At 40.8% G+C, this 22,602-nt stretch overlaps 1 protein-coding gene and 2 pseudogenes across 1 annotated transcript; 2 read left to right on the top strand and 1 right to left on the bottom strand.

Annotated features, from left to right (window-relative positions):
• The first annotated feature begins 876 nt into the window (after positions 1-876).
• Positions 877-5,548, top strand: LOC122353021 (annotated as a pseudogene).
• A 3,171-nt stretch (positions 5,549-8,719) lies between these two features.
• LOC122353012 overlaps positions 8,720-22,602 on the top strand; it is a 56,026-nt pseudogene continuing 42,143 nt past the window's right edge.
• On the bottom strand, positions 19,837-22,561 carry si:dkey-27j5.5 (GTP-binding protein Rhes). The gene is made up of 2 exons (XM_043250613.1): positions 21,337-22,561; positions 19,837-20,885 (listed from the first exon to the last, which is right to left on the bottom strand). Exons 1-2 carry the CDS (start codon positions 22,025-22,027, stop codon positions 20,386-20,388), a joined length of 1,191 nt encoding a protein of 396 aa, XP_043106548.1. The 5' UTR covers positions 22,028-22,561; the 3' UTR covers positions 19,837-20,385.

Here is a 22,602-nt window from a genome sequence, read left to right on the forward strand (position 1 = left end):
ATGTTTCTCAGAGCGTCCCTCTGGTGTCAATGATGTTCACTGAACACCTCCTGAGATGATCAAGATGTGGAGATCTTTAAATAGTTGAGGACGTTATGTGGAGAACCTTTAGATTAACTCCGTTTGTGTTTGATCCCACAATACATAGTGTTAAAGGAACACTGAACCAGTTTGACTTCATTTCTGTCAGACAAAAACTCTTAATGCAAATGAACAGAGGGTTAGATTTAGTTTTATTTCACAAAATATCATCCTTACTGCTTTAGTTTTGCTTTAGTTGGGCTGCTGACCCTAAACTTTCAAAAAGTGTTTTTGTTTTTTTGCAAAACACATTCAAGAAAACACTATGATACTGGTGCCGTCATCAAGTAGTGGGTTAGATTTGACACTGTCCAAAATAGAAGCTGCTTTTTCTGCAGCTACATTTCAAGCGGGGTTGATGCTGTTGATTCTAACAGAGCTTGTGCACTACTTTTGTATTATTAATGGTCAGTATTCAAATTCCATCTGAAGACTGACTTTGAGCAAACCTAGCAGTGTTTTTATTTTTTTTATATTGCCTTCTGGTTATGAATCCCACATCAGCGTGATACATTTTCACACACTGCCTGAGTTAAGAATTACACACTGGTTAATTGAGTTAAACACAAAATGTGTTGTCCTTAACACTACACACACACGTCTGTTGTTATTAACACATCTGTTTTAAGAGTGTATGTTTATAAAATGTAGCTGGGATTTCCGTGATGTTTTCGTCCATACAGGCAAAATCAAAGCTTTATTGATATTTACTAGCCTGCATTTCATATCTTATGTGTCTAAACCCATGAAGTCATTCACACTGATGTTCAGTGGTGAACACACATTTATTTGAGTTGACTGTAAGTGTTGATCAATGCTGTATTATAGATGTATTTTCTGCTGATGTCGGTCAGAATGGCTCCTCGTCTTCCTCTGATCTTTCTGCTCATGATTCACGGTGAGTCTCTCCTTCTCCTTTATCTCAAAGATAGACAAACAAACACACACACACACACACACACACACACATGCTGCACATGTACACACTTTTTATTGTCAGAGTATTACAGGTTTTGTGTAAATGTAAGCTTTTCTTGTTGTCAGGTTCTGTTATCTTCAGTGCCACTTGATGGCTTCTATTTTCCCTTTGTTTCTTTTACTTTTTCTTATTAGTTCCAGCTCTGTCTAGTTAGCTTCTCTATTTAAGTGGCTCTCTTTTTGTTATTTTTGTTTGCTGGTGTCTTTTTTGCTTATCTGTAAGTTCTTTTGAATTTCTCTGATTCTGTAATTGATTCACGCCTCTGATTCGTAGCATTAGACTACGACACTAGAGACCTGTGTTCAAGTCCTGGGTCTGGCCCTTGCTTCTCGCTGCTCAAAGTTATGTTTCATATGAAAATTAGATTAATTAGGAGTCATTTACAAGCAGAGAGCTGAAACCTTTCATTTGTTTGCAAGTTAAAGATCATTTGTGATTCATAGATTTCTGTTTGTATGTTTTTTCTGTAAATCACATAAAAACATGCCGTAGAAATGATCGTAAGATCACATTTAGGATGGTTTCTGTCCAGCATTTTATAAATGAGACCTCTGGACTTTACAACTCTGCTGTTTTTATGTAGGAAAAAAGCATCATTATATGTCTGTTGTAACCCAAAGAAATACATTTTAATAATAAAAGTAATTTATTTTTTCATAAATTAAAAAAAAAAATATATATATATATATCCTGATGAATCCTGTGTTTCAGGTGTATCTAGTGATGATTGGTCTGTGAGATACAGTTCTTCACACATCTGTGCTCTAAAACACTCATCAGTGATAATGAGATGCACTTATACATACCCTCCTGGACATCAGATCAAGAAAGTGTTCTGGACCAAAAACCTGGTAAAGGATGTAGAGCCTCCAGATCTGTCTAAGGACCTTGAATACAGACAGAGGTTTCAGTATCTGGGAGATAAACAGAAGAACTGCACCATGAGACTGAGTCATGTGACACAGAAAGATGAACACAAGTACTATTTCAGATTCACTACTGATAAGGATATGAAATGGACTGGTCGTTCAGGAGTGACTCTTACTGTGACAGGTGACTCTGATGAGGTTTCTCTCTTCTTGAATAATAATCAGTGTATGATATAATGTGTGTGTTGTGTTCAGATCTTCAGGTGGAGTCTCCTGAGAGAGTGACAGAGGGAGATTCAGTCCGTCTGACATGTAAAAGCAGCTGCGCTCTGACTGACAGAGCAACATTCATCTGGTACAGAAACTCACAGCCATTAACTGAGAGAAGAGACAGAAACAATATACTCCTGCTGCAGTCAGTCAGAAGAGAGGATGCAGGCAGATGTAGCTGTGCTCTACAGGAACACACTTACATCTCTCCTGAGGTTCATCTCAATGTCACGTGTGAGTATGAATTTATTTTTTTTTGTTGTTGTAATTGAAAATTTAACAGTTGAGGGACAAAATAGTTTTAGTTTTAAACAGCAACAAGAAGACATGAGCAGGTACATCTACAATATTGCTGTTGAAGCAAATACTGTTCAAAAGATAAAGTTCACAGTGAAAGTCAAGATTCATAACATTTTCAAATACACAGGAAACTATTTTACAAAGACAGGGCTGTTATTAATAAAACATCCCTACAGACTCATAGTTGAGTGAAATGCTCCACTTTTGACATCTGGTTTTTCTTTAGGAGAAAACAATATTAGTGATAGTTCACCCAAAAAAGATAATTCTGTTATTAGTTACTCATTGTTTCACCCATGAACTCAGCAGCTGATTTCACCAGAGGAACCAAGTCATTCCTTTCAAGAGACAAACAAGCCACTTTTTGGTCCAGACATGTCTAAAACAAAAATACGGAAAGACTTTTACTCTTTTTAAAGATTTTCCACCTCTGTTAATTTGACACTCTCTAGTGTGAACTTAAATAAACTCCCGGAGACTTAATTTAACAATTGACTTTTTGCTGTGATACAAGATCAGGTTTTACATTTTATGATTTTATTTATTTGTGATAGACCCACCAAAGAGTGTCTCAGTGTCCATCAGTCCATCTGAAATATTGGAGGGAGATTCAGTGACTTGATCTGCAGCAGTGATTCAAACCCACCTGCAGAAATCAGCTGGATTAAAGGAAGAAAGACTGTGAGATCTGGAAGAATCTACAACATCTCAAAGATCAGATCTGATCACAGAGAAGAATACAAGTGCAAGTCCAGAAATAAACATGGAGAGAAAGACTCTGATGCTGTGATGCTGAATGTGATGTGTAAGTGGCGATGGTGCAGGAACTGACAATAGACTCGCAAGATCCAATGAGTTGTATCACTGTTTATTATAGACAACTATGATTCTTTCTATTTTAGATGCTCCAAGGAATGTAGTGGTGTCCATCAGTCCATCTGAAATATTGGAGGGAGATTCAGTGACTCTGATCTGCAGCAGTGATTCAAACCCACCTGCAGAAATCAGCTGGATTAAAGGAGGAACAACTGTAGGATCTGGAAGAATCTACAACATCTCAAAGATCAGATCTGATCACAGAGAAGAATACAAGTGCAAGTCCAGAAATAAACATGGAGAGAAATACTCTGAAGCTGTGACTTTAAACATCATGTGTGAGTTAATGATTGTCTGCACATTATTCACATTCAAATTCAGTATTTTCTAATATTTACAGAGTTTACATTTTCATCCTTTTTAGACCCACCCAGGAACGTCTCGGTGTTCATGAATGGATCTGGTGAAATAGTGGAGGGAGATTCAGTGACTCTGATCTGCAGCAGTGATTCAAACCCACCTGCTCTGAACTTCTTCTGGTTTAAGGAGAATCAAAGCTCATCTGTTGGATCTGGACAGAGTTTCAGTGCACTACAGAGTGGACGCTTCTACTGTGAGGCTCACAATCAACACGGATCTCAGAGATCAGACGCTGTTTCTGTCACAGGTGAAGCTTTTATTAACACACTCCTGTATCTTCACATCATTCATCAGTTTGTTAATCACCATCATCTTCATCTTTCAGTTCATCCTGGTGACGGTAAGAATGTGATTGTGATCACAGCAGCATCTGGAGGAGGATTATTCATCATCATCATCATCATCATCATCATCATCCTTTTTGTAATGTGAGCTCAGAAGAAAAAAAAAAAAAAAAACCTTCAAGAATTATGTTTGTTCACTTTCGTTCGGATATAGTAAAAAAAGGTTCAAACGTGTAATTCTAAAGAATGATGTTTTCTCTACATAAACGTTTGTTAATTTGTGATTATCACAGGAGGAAACAAAAGGCTGTTAAAACTGAAGATCTCATAATGAAAGAGGTAAATCATTTAGACACAATCAATCAATCAATCAATCAATCAATCAATCAATCAATCAATCAGTCTTTATCTTATTCAGAGGTGGAAAGTCCTGTCATATGTTTATTCTCAGCAGCTGATTTCACCAGAAGAGGAACCAAGTCTTGAAAGAGAAACATTTAAAATATATATGTCTGATTATAAAATTCGGCTTCTTTTCATTTAAAGGCGTTGCTTTCATTATGAAGAGTTTTAAATCGGTGATAATCAAATATAATCTTCCCACCTGACACACACTCACAGCTCAGACCGACTCAGCTTGTATTCACGTGATTTGTCCAGATTAGAGCTAATTCAGGCTGCCCCGTCCTGGTCAGTTTGATTTTAATTCATTTAATTCACTTCTAATGACCCAGAGACTGATGCTGGATTCTTGAGTACAACACCAGAACACCGGCAACACGTGAGAAGCACAGTATTACGCTGAAGATTGAAATATAGAGCGTTTGTCTGTCTTGTATTTCAGAATGATATCTATTCTGACGAGTCACGTAGAGATTCAGAGCCTCTTTCTGAACCTGATGAAGCCAGTGATGCTCCAGCTCAGCTCGGTGATGCCATGAGGTGAGAAAAAACACAAATAACATAACGTCTGTGTTTCTGTTTGGTCTGATTTTTATTATTTATTTTGTTTTAGGCAATCAGATGCGATTTACAGCAGCATCAGTTGAGTGATCAGAGCAGCGGACACGAAGCCTGTGTTTAACTCTTAACTGGTCGGTTGTCGATTGGTTAATTGCTCAAACAATGGCAGCCACGTTGTCCATCTTGACCAAAGAGTCGTGGGTCTTTGTAGAAATCAAAAGCTACACTTCTGTTCGTCTTTCTGTTCCTTCATTGGTTTAGTCTTCATCTAGTTATTTTCATCAAGATATTTTAAAATGCTTGCTGCACGGTTTAAAAAGGCTTTATGTAAAATTGCATTTTTGAGGGGAAAAAATTAAGACGTGCAAAGGTTAAGTAGCATTTTTTTAGCATTATCAGTGGCTTACTGTAAAATGCTAGTTAATAATGTCAAATGTTTACTAACATGATAAACATAGCTATGCAGCTAACAATTTCTGACTCATATTCATAATGTGTTGAAATGCTAAACTATGATTTATGATTTTTATTGTTTTTTGATTGGTGGATGAATACAGTAGACGGTACTATGGACTGTTTTCACAATATTTGGATTTGTGAATAAAGCAATTTAATTTGTTAAATATTTCTTTATTTCTTTCATAATTTATTTTACTTTAAACAAAAAGTATCCAACATTATGGTTGAAAGTCAGATGAACTATTCTGACAATGTCTCTCTTTTCTGGATCGTAACAGTCTACAAAAAAGTATGAGATAAAAACGCCTGGTCAAAACTAATTATGTATACATATTTATTTATATTCAGTTACAGGAAGGAAAGACTGAGGACATCATGTGACGTATTATTCAATAAATAGATTTTAATATCAGCCTTATCATAGTTAATGTAGTTGGAGGATATGTAAGAAATACGTGTGTGTGTGTGTGTGTGTGTGTGTGTGTGTGTGTGTGTGTGTGTGTGTGTGTGTGTGTGTGTGTGTGTGTGTGTGTGTGTGTGTGTGTGTGTGTGTGTGTGTGTGTGTGTGTGTGTGTGTGTGTGTGTGTGTGTGTGTGTGTGTGTGTGTGTGTGTGTGTGTGTGTGTGTGTGTGTGTGTGTGTGTGTGTGTGTGTGTGTGTGTGTGTGTGTGTGGTGTGTGTGTGTGTGTGTGTGTGTGTGTGGTGTGTGTGTGTGTGTGTGTGTGTGTGTGTGTGTGTACTACTGCTATCTTTGTAAGGGGCGGTCTGAGTTTCAGATCATCGGAGTGAGGCCAATTTTGAGGAAAAAGAAACCAAACTCAAAGCTGGCAGGAAAGTCAAGTGGTTTAAAGAAAGACGGAAATTCTCAGATAGTTGATTGAATTCATGAAATTGATCGTAGAGTCTACATTTGGGGGTGATTGAAAACATGATATTTGATCTGAATAACATAGGCTTAGTAGACGGTTAAACCGGTAGTAAAGAAGTCAACATGTAACCTTGGTATTGTTACCATCTCTACTTCTCTACTCTACTTCATTCAGGAAGGGTTTGATGCTGAAACTTTGATGCTCATACTGCTCCAGTTGTTTAATTCTTGTGCACATCTTCTGGACTGAATAAAAAAAAAACACTGCAAAAATCATAAAAGTCACTAAACAAACGACTTGTTCAAATGAAGCTAGAAATATCCAGATTTATAGAAACCCATTTAAAATGCTAACAAATACTGATTGGGTAATCTCTCTCAAAAGGACGCTTGATATCTGTGTGTCTAAAACAACACCCTCCTCTTATAGTTTTTTTAGTTATGTGTTTTAGAAACATAACTCAGGGATTAATCTCTGTTCAGTGATTCAGGTCAAATGAAGATGATCACGAAAAACCACAATCATCACCTGATCATCTTGTCTAACTTCCTCACAGCAGTCAAACGAAGATTATTATTAGATTTGTGAAACGTTTGCGTCTGGTGTATGAATATGACATTTTAGAGGGTTGTATCTACTAGCCACTACTAGCATAGGGTGTGTTTTATTCTTATGTGCTTAATGTTTTCATGCTATTTCACTCCTTTTAAAGGCACATTGTAAGCACTTCATTTCATATTTAGAAACAGTGAAGTAAACTGAGTGTGTGTTTGTTTTTGTAAGTTCAGTCCAGAAGACTAGCGCTAGCGCCCCCTACCATATAACAATGAAAACACTGACTCTAGGAGCACAAACATAGCTCTAATAGAGACTTAGCTCTTTAAGTATAAGTCAAGTATAATAATGTCATTTTAGGGATATTTCTGAGACCATTTCTGAAAACCACATAAGAATTTGTCTAAAAGTGTAGTTTCTTATTTTTAGTTTAAAAGAACATACTAATAGTAGATTTGAATAGAGCTGATAAACTCACATTATTAGTCTTTAACTCAACACTGATTATCTTGAGGATCTTATCTGTCGTGTGTTTAATTCTTTGATGTCCCAGCATGCTGTTTATGACTGATTTCTTTGCTCCGTTCTCACGCTTCTGCTCTCTGTGTTTATTTCTGCAACATTCTCTGATCATTCACACTGATGACATAGTGACTAAACACACACACACACACACACACACAGAGCAGTGAACACACACACACACACACGCACACACAGAGCAGTGAACACACACACACACACACACACACAGAGCAGTGAACACACACACACACACACACACACACACACAGAGCAGTGAACACACACACACACACACACACACACACACACAGAGCAGTGAACACACACACACACACACACACACACACACACACAGAGCAGTGAACACACACACACACACACACACACACACAGAGCAGTGAACACACACACACACACACACACACGCACACACAGAGCAGTGAACACACACACGCACACACACACACAGAGCAATGAACACACACACACACACACACACAGAGCAGTGGTCGGCCATTTTGGCCCGTCCCGGAGATCATCTGACCCGTCCTGAGCGACACAGTTAAACTTGGTTTTATTTGTGATGTTTTTGTACGAGCCTTTAAACTACAAGCAGAGGAAACCATCTCCCGCTCGTGACATCAACAACCGTACAAAACTACAACCACGGTTTTACTACAAATAAACAATAAATAAATAACACGGTTACTACAGTTAAACCACGGTAAGCACAAATGAAGCACAAAACATGGACTTTGTATTAAAACTGTGCTTATATACATCACATCACTTCTACTACAGTAAAACCATGGTTCATTTTCAAAAGGCCTTTGATGTGCATTAGCTGTAAATCACTATTATAACTTTTATTCACTATTTGATGATTTTAGTGTAGTTTTAGATACTGTTGTAGTGCTCTTGATGGGATGGGGTGATAGTTTCCACTGCTGGTCATTAAACAGTGTTAACCACAATCAGTCTAGAGCTATAAGAGCGTGTGTTAAAACATTCAGTCATTTGGCTGCAGTTGATCTGAGCTTCAACACGGTGAGATGAACACACTCTTACTTCAATAGAAACTGATGATTATTTTTCTTTAATATGAGAAATGTTAACCGTGTTGAAGAAAGAGCATATGCTGCTCAGGTATGTTTTAAAGCATGCATCTAGTCATGTTGAGAAGTTTGAACAACTAGCTCCAGATCAGAACCAGTTTATAACCAGTTTATAACCAGATGATATCCTTCAAAACATACCTGACCGTCATATGCTGTATTATTCAACTGGAGAATATGTACATAGAGTACAAGTTATGACTGTAAGTGTTGATCAATGCTGTATTATAGATGTATTTTCTGCTGATGTCGGTCAGAATGGCTCCTCGTCTTCCTCTGATCTTTCTGCTCATGATTCCCGGTGAGTCTCTTTAACATTCACATCACAAACACTCAACACACAAGAAATCCAGAGCAGGGTCTACACACATTGTGGACTTGTCTATACTAACACGCTAAAAACTACTGCCCATTGACTTTAGACCAGGTTTTAATGACGCAGTCTATTTTCCTCAAAATAGCAATGCAACAAAATTGCACCTGAATAAAACTCGATTTCAGATCAGCGCACAAATTCTATTTAAACAACGTGGCTCAATACGAGAAAATGCTAACTGCGTCAGGTTGAAACTAGCAAAGAAGACTGATACTGACCACATTACTCAGGGTGTGTGATAAAGTGAAGTGATGAAGTGAAGTGGTCTGAATGTGTTTATCTGTATTTATCTGTAGTTGTCTCTGAAAGAGAGAGCGTTCAGGGGGCGTGGCTTTGAACAGGAGGCGGGACATTCATGTTCAGCGCTATCAGGCTAAACTTAGCATTCTCCAAGATATCCTCCTGTACCTTTAAAAAAAATTATACAATATTTAAATACGTTGTAACTATATTCATGTCTGTTGTAACTGATGAAACAACATTTTTATCTTTTAACTGATGAATCCTGTGTTTCAGGTGTATCTAGTGATGATTGGTCTGTGAGATACAGTTCTTCACACATCTGTGCTCTAAAACACTCATCAGTGATAATGAGCTGCACTTATACATACCCTCCTGAACATCAGATAGAGGAAGTGTTCTGGACCAAAAACCCTGTAAAGGATGTAGAGCCTCCAGATCTGTCTGAGGACCCTGAATACAGTCAGAGGCTTCAGTATCTGGGAGATAAACAGAAGAGCTGCACCATGAGACTGAGTCATGTGACACAGAAAGATGAACACGAGTACTGTTTCAGATTCACTACTGATAAAAATAAATGGCTTGGTGAACCAGGAGTGACTCTTACTGTGACAGGTGACTCTGATGAGGTTTCTCTCTTCTTGAATAATAATCAGTGTATGATATAATGTGTGTGTTGTGTTCAGATCTTCAGGTGGAGTCTCCTGAGAGAGTGACAGAGGGAGATTCAGTCCGTCTGACATGTAAAAGCAGCTGCGCTCTGACTGACAGAGCAACATTCATCTGGTACAGAAACTCACAGCCATTAACTGAGAGAAGAGACAGAAACAATATACTCCTGCTGCAGTCAGTCAGAAGAGAGGATGCAGGCAGATATAGCTGTGCTCTACAGGAACACACTTACATCTCTCCTGAGGTTCATCTCAATGTCACGTGTAAGTAAAGACTGTTCTTTATCTTTGACTTGAATTCATTCATCTCAATAAACCTCTTAACTTTTCTCAAGAATCATTTAACACGTTCATATTGGTGTAGTAATAACAGATCTCTCACGGTCTCCAGCAGTTCCTCAGTCTTCTTCTCGTCCTCTTTCTGTTCTGTTTTTTCTTCTTTTTGAAGGCCTTCTGTCTCTTCTGTAGAGACCCAAATCATCAAAAGTCATCTCTAGTTATTTATTTATTCTCCTAATGTGTGTCGATTGATCGTCCTTCACTACATCTCAGACAGATTCATAAAAACTAGCATCACTGCTGAGAAACTGCTGCACTTCTATCTTTAAGATGTTCATCTCCCTTCAAGAACTCTGTTGAGTTTTCATTTAAACCACATTCTCAGTGAAACTCAGTGAAATCTAACATGCTGCAGTGTATGTTTATAAATTGAATCCAGAACCTAGTAAAACAATTCACTTTATTTCAAATATTTATAGCCTCATGATTTCTTGTCTTTTTGTTAACTTCATTTAATTTACTTATTTAACCTTATTTAACCTGTTTTTATGCTTTAGACCCACCAAAGAGCGTCTCAGTGTCCATCAGTCCATCTGAAATAGTGGAGGAGATTCAGTGACTCTGATCTGCAGCAGTGATTCAAACCCACCTGCAGAAATCAGCTGGATTAAAGGAAGAAAGACTGTGAGATCTGGAAGAATCTACAACATCTCAAAGATCAGATCTGATCACAGTGAAGAATACAAGTGCAAGTCCATCAATGAACATGGAGTGAAATACTCTGAAGCTGTCAATTTAAATGTCATGTGTGAGTTAGTGAGTTCAGTAACATTACATTTTTTACATTTTTTTAATATGATTGTTATTGATATGATTTTTGTCTGTTTCAGACCCACCCAGGAACGTCTCGGTGTTCATGACTGGATCTGGTGAAGTAGTGGAGGGAGATTCAGTGACTCTGATCTGCAGCAGTGATTCAAACCCACCTGCTCTGAACTTCTTCTGGTTTAAGGAGAATCAAAGCTCATCTGTTGGATCTGGACAGAGTTTCAGTGCACTACAGAGTGGACGCTTCTACTGTGAGGCTCACAATCAACACGGATCTCAGAGATCAGACGCTGTTTCTGTCACAGGTGAAGCTTTTATTAACACACTCCTGTATCTTCACATCATTCATCAGTTTGTTAATCACCATCATCTTCATCTTTCAGTTCATCCTGGTGCCGGTAAGAATGTGATTGTGATCACAGCAGCATCTGGAGGAGGATTATTCATCATCATCATCATCGTCATCATCATCCTGTTTATAATGTGAGTTCAGTAAAAAACAACTGATTCACGACAAACAGTTCAATTTTGTCCTGAGAGTAGTAGAAATAGCTAATATTGCATTATTAGAAATCCTCAAAAACAGAATTCATATTTTCTCTCTTTACATTTAATTTTAACAGAAGGAAACGAAGAAGAGTTAAAACCGAAGATCCCGCAGCGAAGCAGGTAAATTGTTCAGACAACAGGTGAAAACTAATCTTACCGGTAAAACTAAGAAACAAAACTAAGAAAAAAGAAAAACTCAAACATTGTAACGTATTCTTTCAGTTTGTTGTGAATATTCATATTTTTACAGTTTGAATGTGTATATATTAGTTTGTGTCACCAAGCCAGCAGAGGAGCGCTTACCTCTGGGTGATCTGCGATCACTCCCTCTGCTGCTACTCCCCTGATCCTCGCTTCACCGTCCCGCCTCCGAGTCCCAGACTCCACCTCGGCTTGTAGACCCGTCGGCTTCCCTTAGGCTTCTAGCTCCCTCCTCTCCACCGTGCTCCGTCAGTCCACCAGCTCCACAAGGCTCCATCATCTCTCCGGCTCCGCCTTGGTCGGTCGTCGACCATCCATCGCCTCAGGATTCCTCTCCTCCAGCTTCGCCTCGTCCCTCCATCCCTCCGGCTCTGTCAGGCTCCTCCCTCCCCGGCTCCACCTCAGTCCTCTGTCGCTCTGGCTCCGCTGCGTCCTTCTCGTCCCCCGTCTCCGCGTCAGTCGCCGAAGCCTGCAGTGTCGCCTAGGACCTCCAGCGCCTCTGTGTCACCCTGGCTCTTCAGCTCTCCACCTCAGTCTCCTCGACCACCTGCTCCGCCGCCGTCGGTCGGCCCCATGGGGTTGATGACCGCTACCTCTCCATGGCTCCTCCCTCCGTTGACTCCACCAATAACCTTCATGGCTGGGCTCTGGATCGCCTCTCGCTCCAGACTCCTCCTGTCTTCTCCTGGCTCCTCCCTCCGTCTCTTCCTCCTGGACTCCGTTTGCTGACTCCTCCCGAACCCCCTCCCAAGCTCCCAGTGTTGTTTTGTTTTGTTTGTTTTATGGAGCGCCAGGAGTCGCTCCTAGGAGGGGGGCTATGTCACCAAGCCAGCAGAGGGAGCCTGACCTCTTGGTGATCTGCGATCACTACCTCTGCTGCTACTTCCTACTGTAGCAAGTTGCAGGTTGCATTGTTCGCCTGTTGTTGTTAGATCGCTATTGGATTATTGTTTCTGGTTTCCCTAGTTTTGACCCTGCCTGTCTTCCGTTGTTCTGATTGTTTGCTGCCTGACCTGACCTTCGCCCGTTTCTGGATTTTGTGTTTGCCTTGTTTCCGATATTCCTGTTTGACGCCTGCCTGTTTTGACCATGCCTTTGTTCAATAAAAGACTGCATATGGATCCACACGCCTCAGACCCTCTTACGTGACAGTTTGTCTATCTGTATAATCAATAGCAAGGAGTGTAAGGAATAAATAATTGTAATTAAAATCAAATTCTCTTTTTCGTCGCTACTCTGTGAATCAATGAAATATACTTGTGCTTTACATTACATTTAGAGGTCAACCGAACGCCCACAGCTACACAGCTAGGTCTAGTATCGATTAATCCTCCATTATTTCTAAAAACATAAATACTCAATGAAAACAAAACTTATGCTTTACTAATAAACAAACGATAACCCCAGCATTTAACCATCAGCATCAGTTCTGTGGACAAGCTGCTCCTTGATTAGTTTGTCTTTATTATATATGGTCTTGTATTTCAGGATGATCTCTATTCTGACGTGTCACAGAGGCCTCTTTCTGAACCTGATAAAGTCAGGGACTCTCTGTATGCCAGTGTGAAACCCAGAAAACTGAGAGGAAAGACTCCTGAATCCAGAGACTCCGAGGACATCCAGTACGCAACGGTCCAACATCACCGAAAGAAAGAGACGAACAGAGCGGAACATGATGAATGTCAGTATGATAATATAAGAGTTCATCAGCCTGATGCTGCCGGGAGGTGAGGAAAAAACTACTTAACCAGCACAGATCTGAGCTTTAACACTGTTGTGCTCCTGGTTTTAATTATTTCTTTATTTTATTATTATGTTTTAGGCAATCTAATGTTCAGACTGTAGAAGACGTATCGGTGATCTACAGCAGCGTCAAATGAGCGCTAGAGACCAGCAAAAACACCTGCGTTCAAGCCTTTAATGAGCGACTGTTTGATAGCTAATAATTAACTCATCTGTTCACAGCTACTCTACATTTTTTTAACCCACATTAATGTTCATTTGTTCTCTTTGACCCCCTTGTGAGATAATTACTATTACTATTATTATCCTGGACTGATGTCTTAGCTTTCTTTTTTTTTAATGCTCTATGTGTGTGTGTGTGTGTGTGTGTGCACACCTGGTATCTATCATGTTATGAGGACCAAATATCTCCACAAGGAAAGGAATACCGGTACATTTTTAGGTCTCCGTGAGGAAACAAGCTTATAAACCATACAGGATTACATTTTTTGACAATTTGAAATTGCCAATAGTTTCCTGTAAGGTTTAGGTGTATAATAACACATACAGTCTGTACAGTATAAATTACACACGCATTACACCTATGGAAAGTCCCCATAAAACATGGAAACCCAACATGTGTGTGTGTGTGTGAGAGATTTGAATTGAGAAATTTGCCTCTGTTTAATCCAGTTGGCTATTTTCAGTATATTTTCAGAATAAACTATTATATATCTGTATGTGTTCTACTGCAAAAAAACTAATGTTGAGAAGTAATGGTATATATTAACTTATTGCCATATCAGCATTTAATTATTTTTTTTTATCAAAAGTACAGTACTGTACTGTATCAGTGTTTGCATGCAAAAGTATTTTTGTATTTTATTAACAGTGTGTTTTTTTTGTTTTGGTTTTTCTATTAAAGGCAATTGCTACAGTAAACCTGATTGACCTTCAAGCCGTTTAATGCTGTAGGGTTTTCTCTAGTGGATGAATTGTGTATGCAGACAAACAGCCCTTGTATAATAAGCATAATATAATATAACGTGAATGACTAATATACATGAATAATCAATGAGCATGTAAATGGCATGATTGCATGATAAGTGATTAGGATGCAATAGAATATTAAAAAAATATTCAATAATAAACGATTCCAATTGAATGAAGAATAAATGAATGAACGAATGAATGAATATAAAAGAAAGAAAGTCAAACACATCTGTCATGTGACGTGACGTTTTCCTGACGATTCTCAGATCAGAGTTGGTGCATTAGAACGACGCTTTTAATGTTTAATCCTCCCTAGTCTCCTGAAGCCCTGGTGACCCCGTCAGCCACGCTCTGCCCTTGTTCACACTGATCGATGGGTGGTCTTTTATAGGATGCCAGCGGCGCTGAGCGCAGCACGTATGAGAAGAAAGCGCCCGTCCCGTCCTGTCTGAACACAAAAAGCTCGACACACAAAGAAAGCTCAGCTATCTTTTGATGAAGAAAAAACACCTTCTGCCTGCGTCTCTGGTCATGTGTGGCCAAACTTTCTGTTTTCAAGTCCATCTTATGCCGCAGAGCGAGTCACATGACAGCGTTTCAAGGTAGCATGCTAGCTTTTCATGCATAATCGTTTTTTTAAATTCTATTTGAAATCATTTTTAGATCATTCTGTTATTGTTTTTTTATTCCTCGTTTTTATGCTTTACGTAAAGCGCCGTGTATGAAGCGAGCCTTGCCTTTAAAAGCTTACCCCTGACTTTTAAGGTTTAATTTAGCAACACCTTTACCTTGAGAAAAGGTGCCTTGAGAAAATCTCCAGTAGCTGGTGTTCATACAGAAACTAAAGAACAAACGCCTAATGTTAAAAATCAGTTCATGTCCTCGTGAAGCAACCGTGAGGAGACTTTTAAACGTTGGATGGCTTGATATTATAGGGTTGCTGTGAGTTTAACAGCCTGAAGGATAAAGAAAGAGCAACACATTGCACTTTTTGTATACAACAGTGCCACCTAACATGAGAAGCGAGACGTTGCAGAGATCCTAACCTGAGAGTCAAGACCAGCATCAAAGCAGGACGGACATTTTGTAAGAAGAAAACGATTCGCTAAATCCCCAGAAACACAACCAATCCAGGCTCGTTATCTGTCATCTTCGGGGTCCTCGACACGCTTGTGATGCTCGGTGAATGCAAACAGAAGTTCTGCTTAACTTTATCTAGTTTGACTTCATCTCCGGCGGCGGCCTTGACCGACCCAGATCTCCCACGGAGCCTCGTTACGAACAAACCGATGTCAGGCAGGATGTGAGTTGGCGAGGCGGGCCTTGTCTTAATATGTTTCCTCTTTATGTTCCTCATGACCCTGCGGCTGAATGAGCTGCTTTCAAACAGACTGAATATCTGATGCGTTCAATCGCTTCTTTCATGCCGAAGGCCGCGGATCTCCACGCGACTCTCAAACGCGTGTCCTCGCTGAGAGCAGGCGAGCACAATGGTGTTTTCATCAGGTGATTATAGCATAATATCTCACATTAAATCCAGCGGAGGCTTTATTTCGGGTCTGTTTTACACAAACAAACTCGTTGGCAGAGCGGCGGCGCTCGGGCTTTAAATCGGGGATGTTTTTAGGAAGCTGCTCGTTACGGTGACGCTGTGGATAATGACACAGATCGTGACTGAATGTGAGCCGTGCCGTTAAACACAGAGAGCAAAGCAAAACCACTGTGTGCTCGGTAACTAAAACAGAAAATAGTGGAAATTATCAGCATGAAAAAGCTCATTATCTGTCTCAACAAAACATAAGGATAAGTGCAGGCATCCAATCCAGTCTGCATTTTATTTAGACCCATGTAATAAATAAAGGTGTGTGTATATATATATATATATATATATATATATATATATATATACTCAACGTCCTCCGTCACTAGTTAGCATTTTTGAAAACATACAGTGTAAAATAATACATAGAGATTTTAATAGCGTCTGTTTTTTGTTTTGTTTGCATGAAGACCCAGAGCTATGTTCTCAGCAGGGTTCGTGAGAAGCTCTCGTCTCTCATACGTCCGTCTGCCTCTCTCTTTTTTTCCGCTTTCATCGCCTCTTTGCTGTCTTCCACGGGCCGTGTGTGATAAGATCTCTCTCCCTGGCCTTGCGTGCCAGTCCTCTCCTCCAGCAAACACCTGTCCGTCTCGTCTCTACACACCTCCACGACTCCAACGAAACACCAGAACCGTTTACAGCCTCCAAACTTGGTTTTTTAGCTCGTCTGTTTGGTTCAGTGGCCTAGTTAATAACCTTCTCATCAGGCGAGCGCAGGACAAACGCAGACAGATGGCTCAACGTTTCTTTTAGCAGACAGGCGTGAATGTTACTGACATTTAACATGGTGTCATGAACTCCTGCACGATTTTTTTAAGGCTTGCAATGCATGTAATGTTCGTTTTTAAAGGGTTGCTTCACCCCAAAAATGAAAATGTAGTGCAAACTCCAAACTTGTAAAAGCCTCGTTCATCCTTGGATCACAGATTAACATCTTTCGGATGAAAGCTTAGTGATTTTTAGATCATAGATAGATATTTTAGTAAAGAAACTGGCAACCATTAGTATAAATAAAAACCAAAGTACAGCCAGCTTTGGCCGTGGTCTACACCACTTTCAGCTGACGTGAACAAAACTTCACTTGCAGCTCACCTTCCATCAAAAATAAATGAATATTGTTAAAAAAATGTTTAATAAAACAAATATGAGTCTAAATTTTAGAGCTAAATTAAGAAATGTGTTCTCAATTCCTATGATTTCAATGTTCTGTAATGTGCCCGGGAAACAAATTTAAGTCATAAAATCATAAAACACACCACATTATTTTTTCTCAAACATTTGAAGGTTTATTTTGAATCTTCTAATGCTGTTTTCTTCTAGCGATGATAACACTGAGACATAAAGACGCTCCCAGGATGTTAGTCTCTGAGTATTTTCTCACTGTTCTCACAACATGCCCATACCAGATATTAATAAAGTTATACTAACGTTCTGTGCTTTGAGAACGTTCTGTCTTGTTCATAAAAAACCAAGTAAAGGTTGTGAGGACTTTGTGTTTGTTGCCGGGTCAAACGTTCTTTGTCCAGTAAAAGTTCTAGTCTAGGTGCTAGAAAAGCGTGTCTGCTTCTTTCGTTCTGTCTGCACACGAACGCCGTGTTTCGGGCCCCACAACAGAAAACCGTTTTTCTCCACAAAGGGTTTTTCGAGAAGAAAAGCAGGCACCTGCGCGGCCGACCAAGGACCCTGCACGAGGACGCGTGCCGCAAAGAAGAGGTTCTGTTGCCATGCCGACAGCTCATCTCCACAGAAACGCTACTATTATCACGTGATGATATCTTGTGACGAAATTTGAAAGAAAATGTCATTTAGGGATTCAAAACAGAGATGCCGACAAAATAAGATCCCGAACATCAGAGAACTCAAATATGCGGTTTATGAGCCTTTATTGTCCTGAGATATCTTATATAGCTCATAAATAGTTTTTGCCTACATTAAGTGCTATCAAGTGGTTATCTGCAATTAAAAATAAAAGTAAATCATTTTTACATAATGTGCGTATACTGTACATATGTATTCTGTATAAATACAAACACGTGCATGTATATATTTAGAAAAAAAATGCTATTTGTTATCAAAATATATTTACATGGTGTAGTTGTTTATTTATTAGTGGTTGTGCGCATGCGTGCTGCATTGCAAAGGGATCGAGAAGCATTTTAAACGATCTCCAAATGAAAACTCAATAAAGTCTCCTGATGAAAGAGCTATCTCTCTCTCTCTCTCTCTCTCTCTCTCTCTCTCTGTGCTCCTGCTTTATACGTGAGCGACCTTCACACACACACACACCGCACGCGCTCAGATACAGATGTGTGTGTAGGTGTGCGGGTGATGGAGACGCTTTGTTTCGGGTCTGAATGTTTTAACAAGCTCTGACCGAGCTTCTGTGAGATCTGTGCTCTGAATGTCTCCTGAAATCATCACAGAACACCTCTGTGTCCCACATATATATATATAAAAAAAATTATATATTGTAAACATTTGAAGAAAAGTTTGGCTGCATTTTGGCTTTAAAACAATTTTGATGAAAGGTGTGTGCATATATAGTATATATATATATATATATATATATATATATATATATATATATATATATATATATATATATATATATATATATATATATTTTAGCAGTAGCTTTTTAGGTGTTTACTAAGCATTTAGGGAAATTAATGTATTCCATACGAACATATTCATGCATACTGCATGCTTCAGAGATCATTTGTATGCCTTATCATACTTCATGTTCAGGGTCAATGAAAGCATCAGTAAGGATGATGTCTATAAAGTGAAGCACGAATCCTCGTCCCGTCAGTCGGTCAGTGTTTCAGTATCAGACCTGTGTCCTCAGATCTGAACAGCTGTAATTCTGAGTATCCTCTCTGGTAAATGTCAGCCGGTGTACAAACACACACCAGACTCTCTCTCTCTCTCTCTCTCTCTCTCATTAACCCTGCACACACCGAGCAGATCCGTCCACAAACACACACAGAAGAGCTCTTCCCGCTCTCAAAAACACCACGCTTTCTTACCTTCAAAGACGTGGCACCAGAGCAGGTTCAATACGTGACCCCTGGCGCATTTGATTACATCGATACAGGTGAGTACTTACCACCTCGCTTCAGAACCCTTCAGAACCCTTCAGAACCCTTCAGAAACCTTCAGAACCCTTCAGAAACCTTCAGAACCCTTCAGAAACCTTCAGAAACCTTCAGAAACCTTCAGAAACCTTCAGAAACCTTCAGAACCCTACAGAAACCTTCAGACCTCGAAACCCAACGAATGCAAAACAGATATGAAACACATGTAGTGATGCAACCGTGTCATAATCAGCTTCCTTTAATGCAGACGCTGTAGGTTTTCTCTACGCTGATATCCACTGACCTTCAGCTGGACAGAAGCCTGTTTTATGTGTGCAGTGTAAATATATAATACAATATATAATAAACACAGGGAATCCCAAACGGTTTTTGCCAGCCAAAAGCTAATATATAGCCCAAATAAAATATTTAAACGATTGCATATTTTAAATGACAGTAATAATAAACACTCTGCATGCTCACAGATGTCTGCTAACGGTCACAGTACGTTTATTAGTAATGTACATGATATAGAAATATAGTTTATATTAGCGTTCAAGCACAAAATATATTGCATTAGCGTTCAAGTCATTTTTTTTACATTCGCAAGCAAGTCACCAATGTAACGTTTGATGCATTTTACCATGTTTCTCTTTTTAATAGCATAACAGCTAATTAATAAATGACGTATAATACGGTGGTTTTGATCGGTTTCTCAAGGCTCTTCATCTCCACATCGTGACACACTCCTCTCTGCTTCATCACACACCACCCAAGCACCAGACTCCACGCCAGCTTCCTACCAAAGCGTTTTATTTCAAAGCTTCACACGTGTCATACACAGCATCTCACGAGCTCAGCGGGTCTTCATCTGAAAGGAGAGACGGAAACGAGTCGGTTCTTCACGTCTCGGGCTTCATCACGGTGTAGTTTCATTCGGTCTCCACCGGCCTGAAGCTTACCCAGACGCTTCTCTGTTCCTCGAGCACCGAGTAGAATCGAAACGAATCGGTGAGAATGAAGTTTTATGGCCTGTTTCTTAAAATGCACCGGAAAAGCAGTCATAAGAGTACATTCGTGAAATGATGAATTGATAAATAAGCTTTCGGTAGGGTTGGTTAGATTACGGCTGTTTGAAAACCTGGGTGGAAAAACACGAAATAAATAACAAAATTAAAAAATAAGCGAAATGTGGCCAAAATGAAAAGTTTTCCTTATAATATCTTCAAGGAATAACGCGTTTTGTTGGCTGCATGCTGCTTATGACTGCTCTTCCTCTCCAGATGATTCTGAACATCTCCAGAAGATGGAAAGCACGAAACGCTCTTTGAGAGTCTGCTTGGCTTCACTGGATCTGACACCTGTCCGGCGCTTTGCTCTGTTTTCTCCCGGCCTTGGGCCCGAGGACGAGCCGCAGGTCCGTGCCGAAGCTCGGTCTGCGGGCCAGCGGGAAGAGCGCGCCGCACGGAGCGTCGCACGCCGCCGCCCGCAGCGCCTGGTACGAGCGGATGGACACTTTGCGGTGCTGCGAGGGCCCGGTCTCGAGGGGGAGCCCGCCGCGCCGCGCCAGCGCCTCGAACACCTGCTCCAGATTGACGCAGTCTTTGGCGGAGGTCTCGAACAGGGCGCAGCCGGGGCCCAGCGCGCGCAGCACCTCTGTCCGCGACACCGCGCGCCGCTCCGAGGGCAGGTCCACCTTGTTCGCGCACACCACCGTGGGCGCGCGCGCCTTCTGCTTGGATCGGTGCAGCGCCGTCTTGGCCGCGAGGATCTCGGCGTGAAGAGCGCGCGCTTCCTCGAACGAGCCTCGGTCGTCGACGCTGAAGACCAGCAGGAATATGTCTCCTGAAACACAGAAGAGACCGGGTCAGTGTCTGGAGCTTTATAGAGATTCATGATGATGATTGGCTCATGTTTTAACTGAATAAAAAAATAGCCATAAAGCGTCTACTTTTTGTTCTTTGTTCAATTAGAAGGTTAATATCTATATAAAACCTGAACTGAATCCTGGATAATGATTTCGACACGCATTCATTCTGATTTTAAGTGCATTCATTCACTTTTTTCGCCCACAAATAACTTTTTATGAGCTATCTAGCTTTGAAAACTTCACAGAGCCGCGTAAAGCAGTGCGTCCCAAGCGTTTTTAAGCGCGCAAATAAATGCAAATAAAATATTTCCAGAAACAAGATTCCAAGAAAGCAGAACGCTTAAATAAAGCCTAGCTCTTCTTCTGACGCCGATCTGAAGGAAGAAGAGCGCACTCAAAACCGATCGCGCAGAGACTTTTACGCACCGGTGAGGATGGACAGCCTCCTCTTGGCGGGGAAGCTCCTCTCCCCGGACGCGTCCAGTATGTCTATCTGGTACGTCTCTCCGCGGATTCGGTAGAGTTTTCGATGGAAGTCCTCGCTCGTGGGCTCGTATCGCTCCTCGAAGCCGTCGCGCAGGAAGCGGCGCAGGATGGAGGTCTTCCCGACGCGCGGCGCGCCGAGCACCACGATGCGCCTGCAGTTCTGCGGCTTGGTGGCGTGCGGCTCGCCCGCCAGCGGCTGGAGGCGCGCGTTGCCGTGCAAGACCAGCGCGGCGAGCTGGTCCAGAGGGGACCTTTTGTCCAGGCTGGACGCGCGCGCCACCCGCGCCTTCTGCTCCTGCTGCTTCAGCTGCGTCGTGGCCAGTTTGAGGATCCCCAGTCCGGCTTTGGAGAGCGCGCTGACGCCGAACCCGGTCGCGCTTCTGTAGGCGAGCAGGACGCCGGGCTGCAGGGCTGCGGCCGCTTTGACGCTCTGCTCCATGACGGGGCGCATCGAAGGCAGGCGGATCTGCTTTGTATCGATCGGATGCGCTCGGGAGAAGTACTGCGGTGCGCTCGCGGCGCGCTGCTTATGTACCCGCGCGCGCGTCGTGGCTGTGATTGACAGGAGCGCCGCCCATGTACCGAGAGGAACAAGACGTTTCCCGGAGCGGTGCGCGGTGATATGGGCCATCTCTCGTAATGATTACAGCCCGCAGCTGCCTGGCCTTTAATTGGGTCAGAGGAGGTTTTAATTCAACGCATGTCAATGGAAAGCGGCAAAGAAGAAAAAACAATAGCCTATATTCATTTAGTATTAATGCATGCGATATGTATATCAAAGAAGGAAAAATCCTTCATCGTTGGAAATGTTATGCTTGTGCAAATAATTTACAAAACAATACAAGTGGCTTTTTACTTTTATGCATTAGAGAAGCATCTTTAAGTTAACAGTCTCTCAGTGAAGTAATGTTCGTCTGCAGTCGTGAAGATATAAAGTAAAAATATGTTGTTGTTGTTGTTGTTGTTTTTGTTTCTTTGTTTGTTTGTTGTTGCATGAATGGCATGCGTGATGCTTTGATCCAAACATAATGCCGCGATGGTGATTAATAATTAATATATTTGTATTTTTTAATAGGTAAGCCTACTAGGAAATATGAAAGCAACTACGTAATTGCAAATATTTTGTAGGAGTTTGTTTTTAATATGCTGTTGTACAAAAACGAAACAGTGTTACGATACTGATGGAATAAGCAAATTAAATAAAAA

Source organism: Puntigrus tetrazona, chromosome 1 (genome assembly GCF_018831695.1).
Source record: "Puntigrus tetrazona isolate hp1 chromosome 1, ASM1883169v1, whole genome shotgun sequence".
Lineage (NCBI taxonomy): Eukaryota > Metazoa > Chordata > Actinopteri > Cypriniformes > Cyprinidae > Puntigrus > Puntigrus tetrazona.

Coding starts and splice junctions, on each gene's coding strand:
- si:dkey-27j5.5 (XM_043250613.1), bottom strand. CDS start 22,027: ATGGCCCATATCACCGCGCACCGCTCCGGGAAACGTCTTGTTCCTCTC. Junction 20,886..21,336: donor GAGGCTGTCCATCCTCACCG/GTGCGTAAAAGT, acceptor TCTGTGTTTCAG/GAGACATATTCCTGCTGGTC.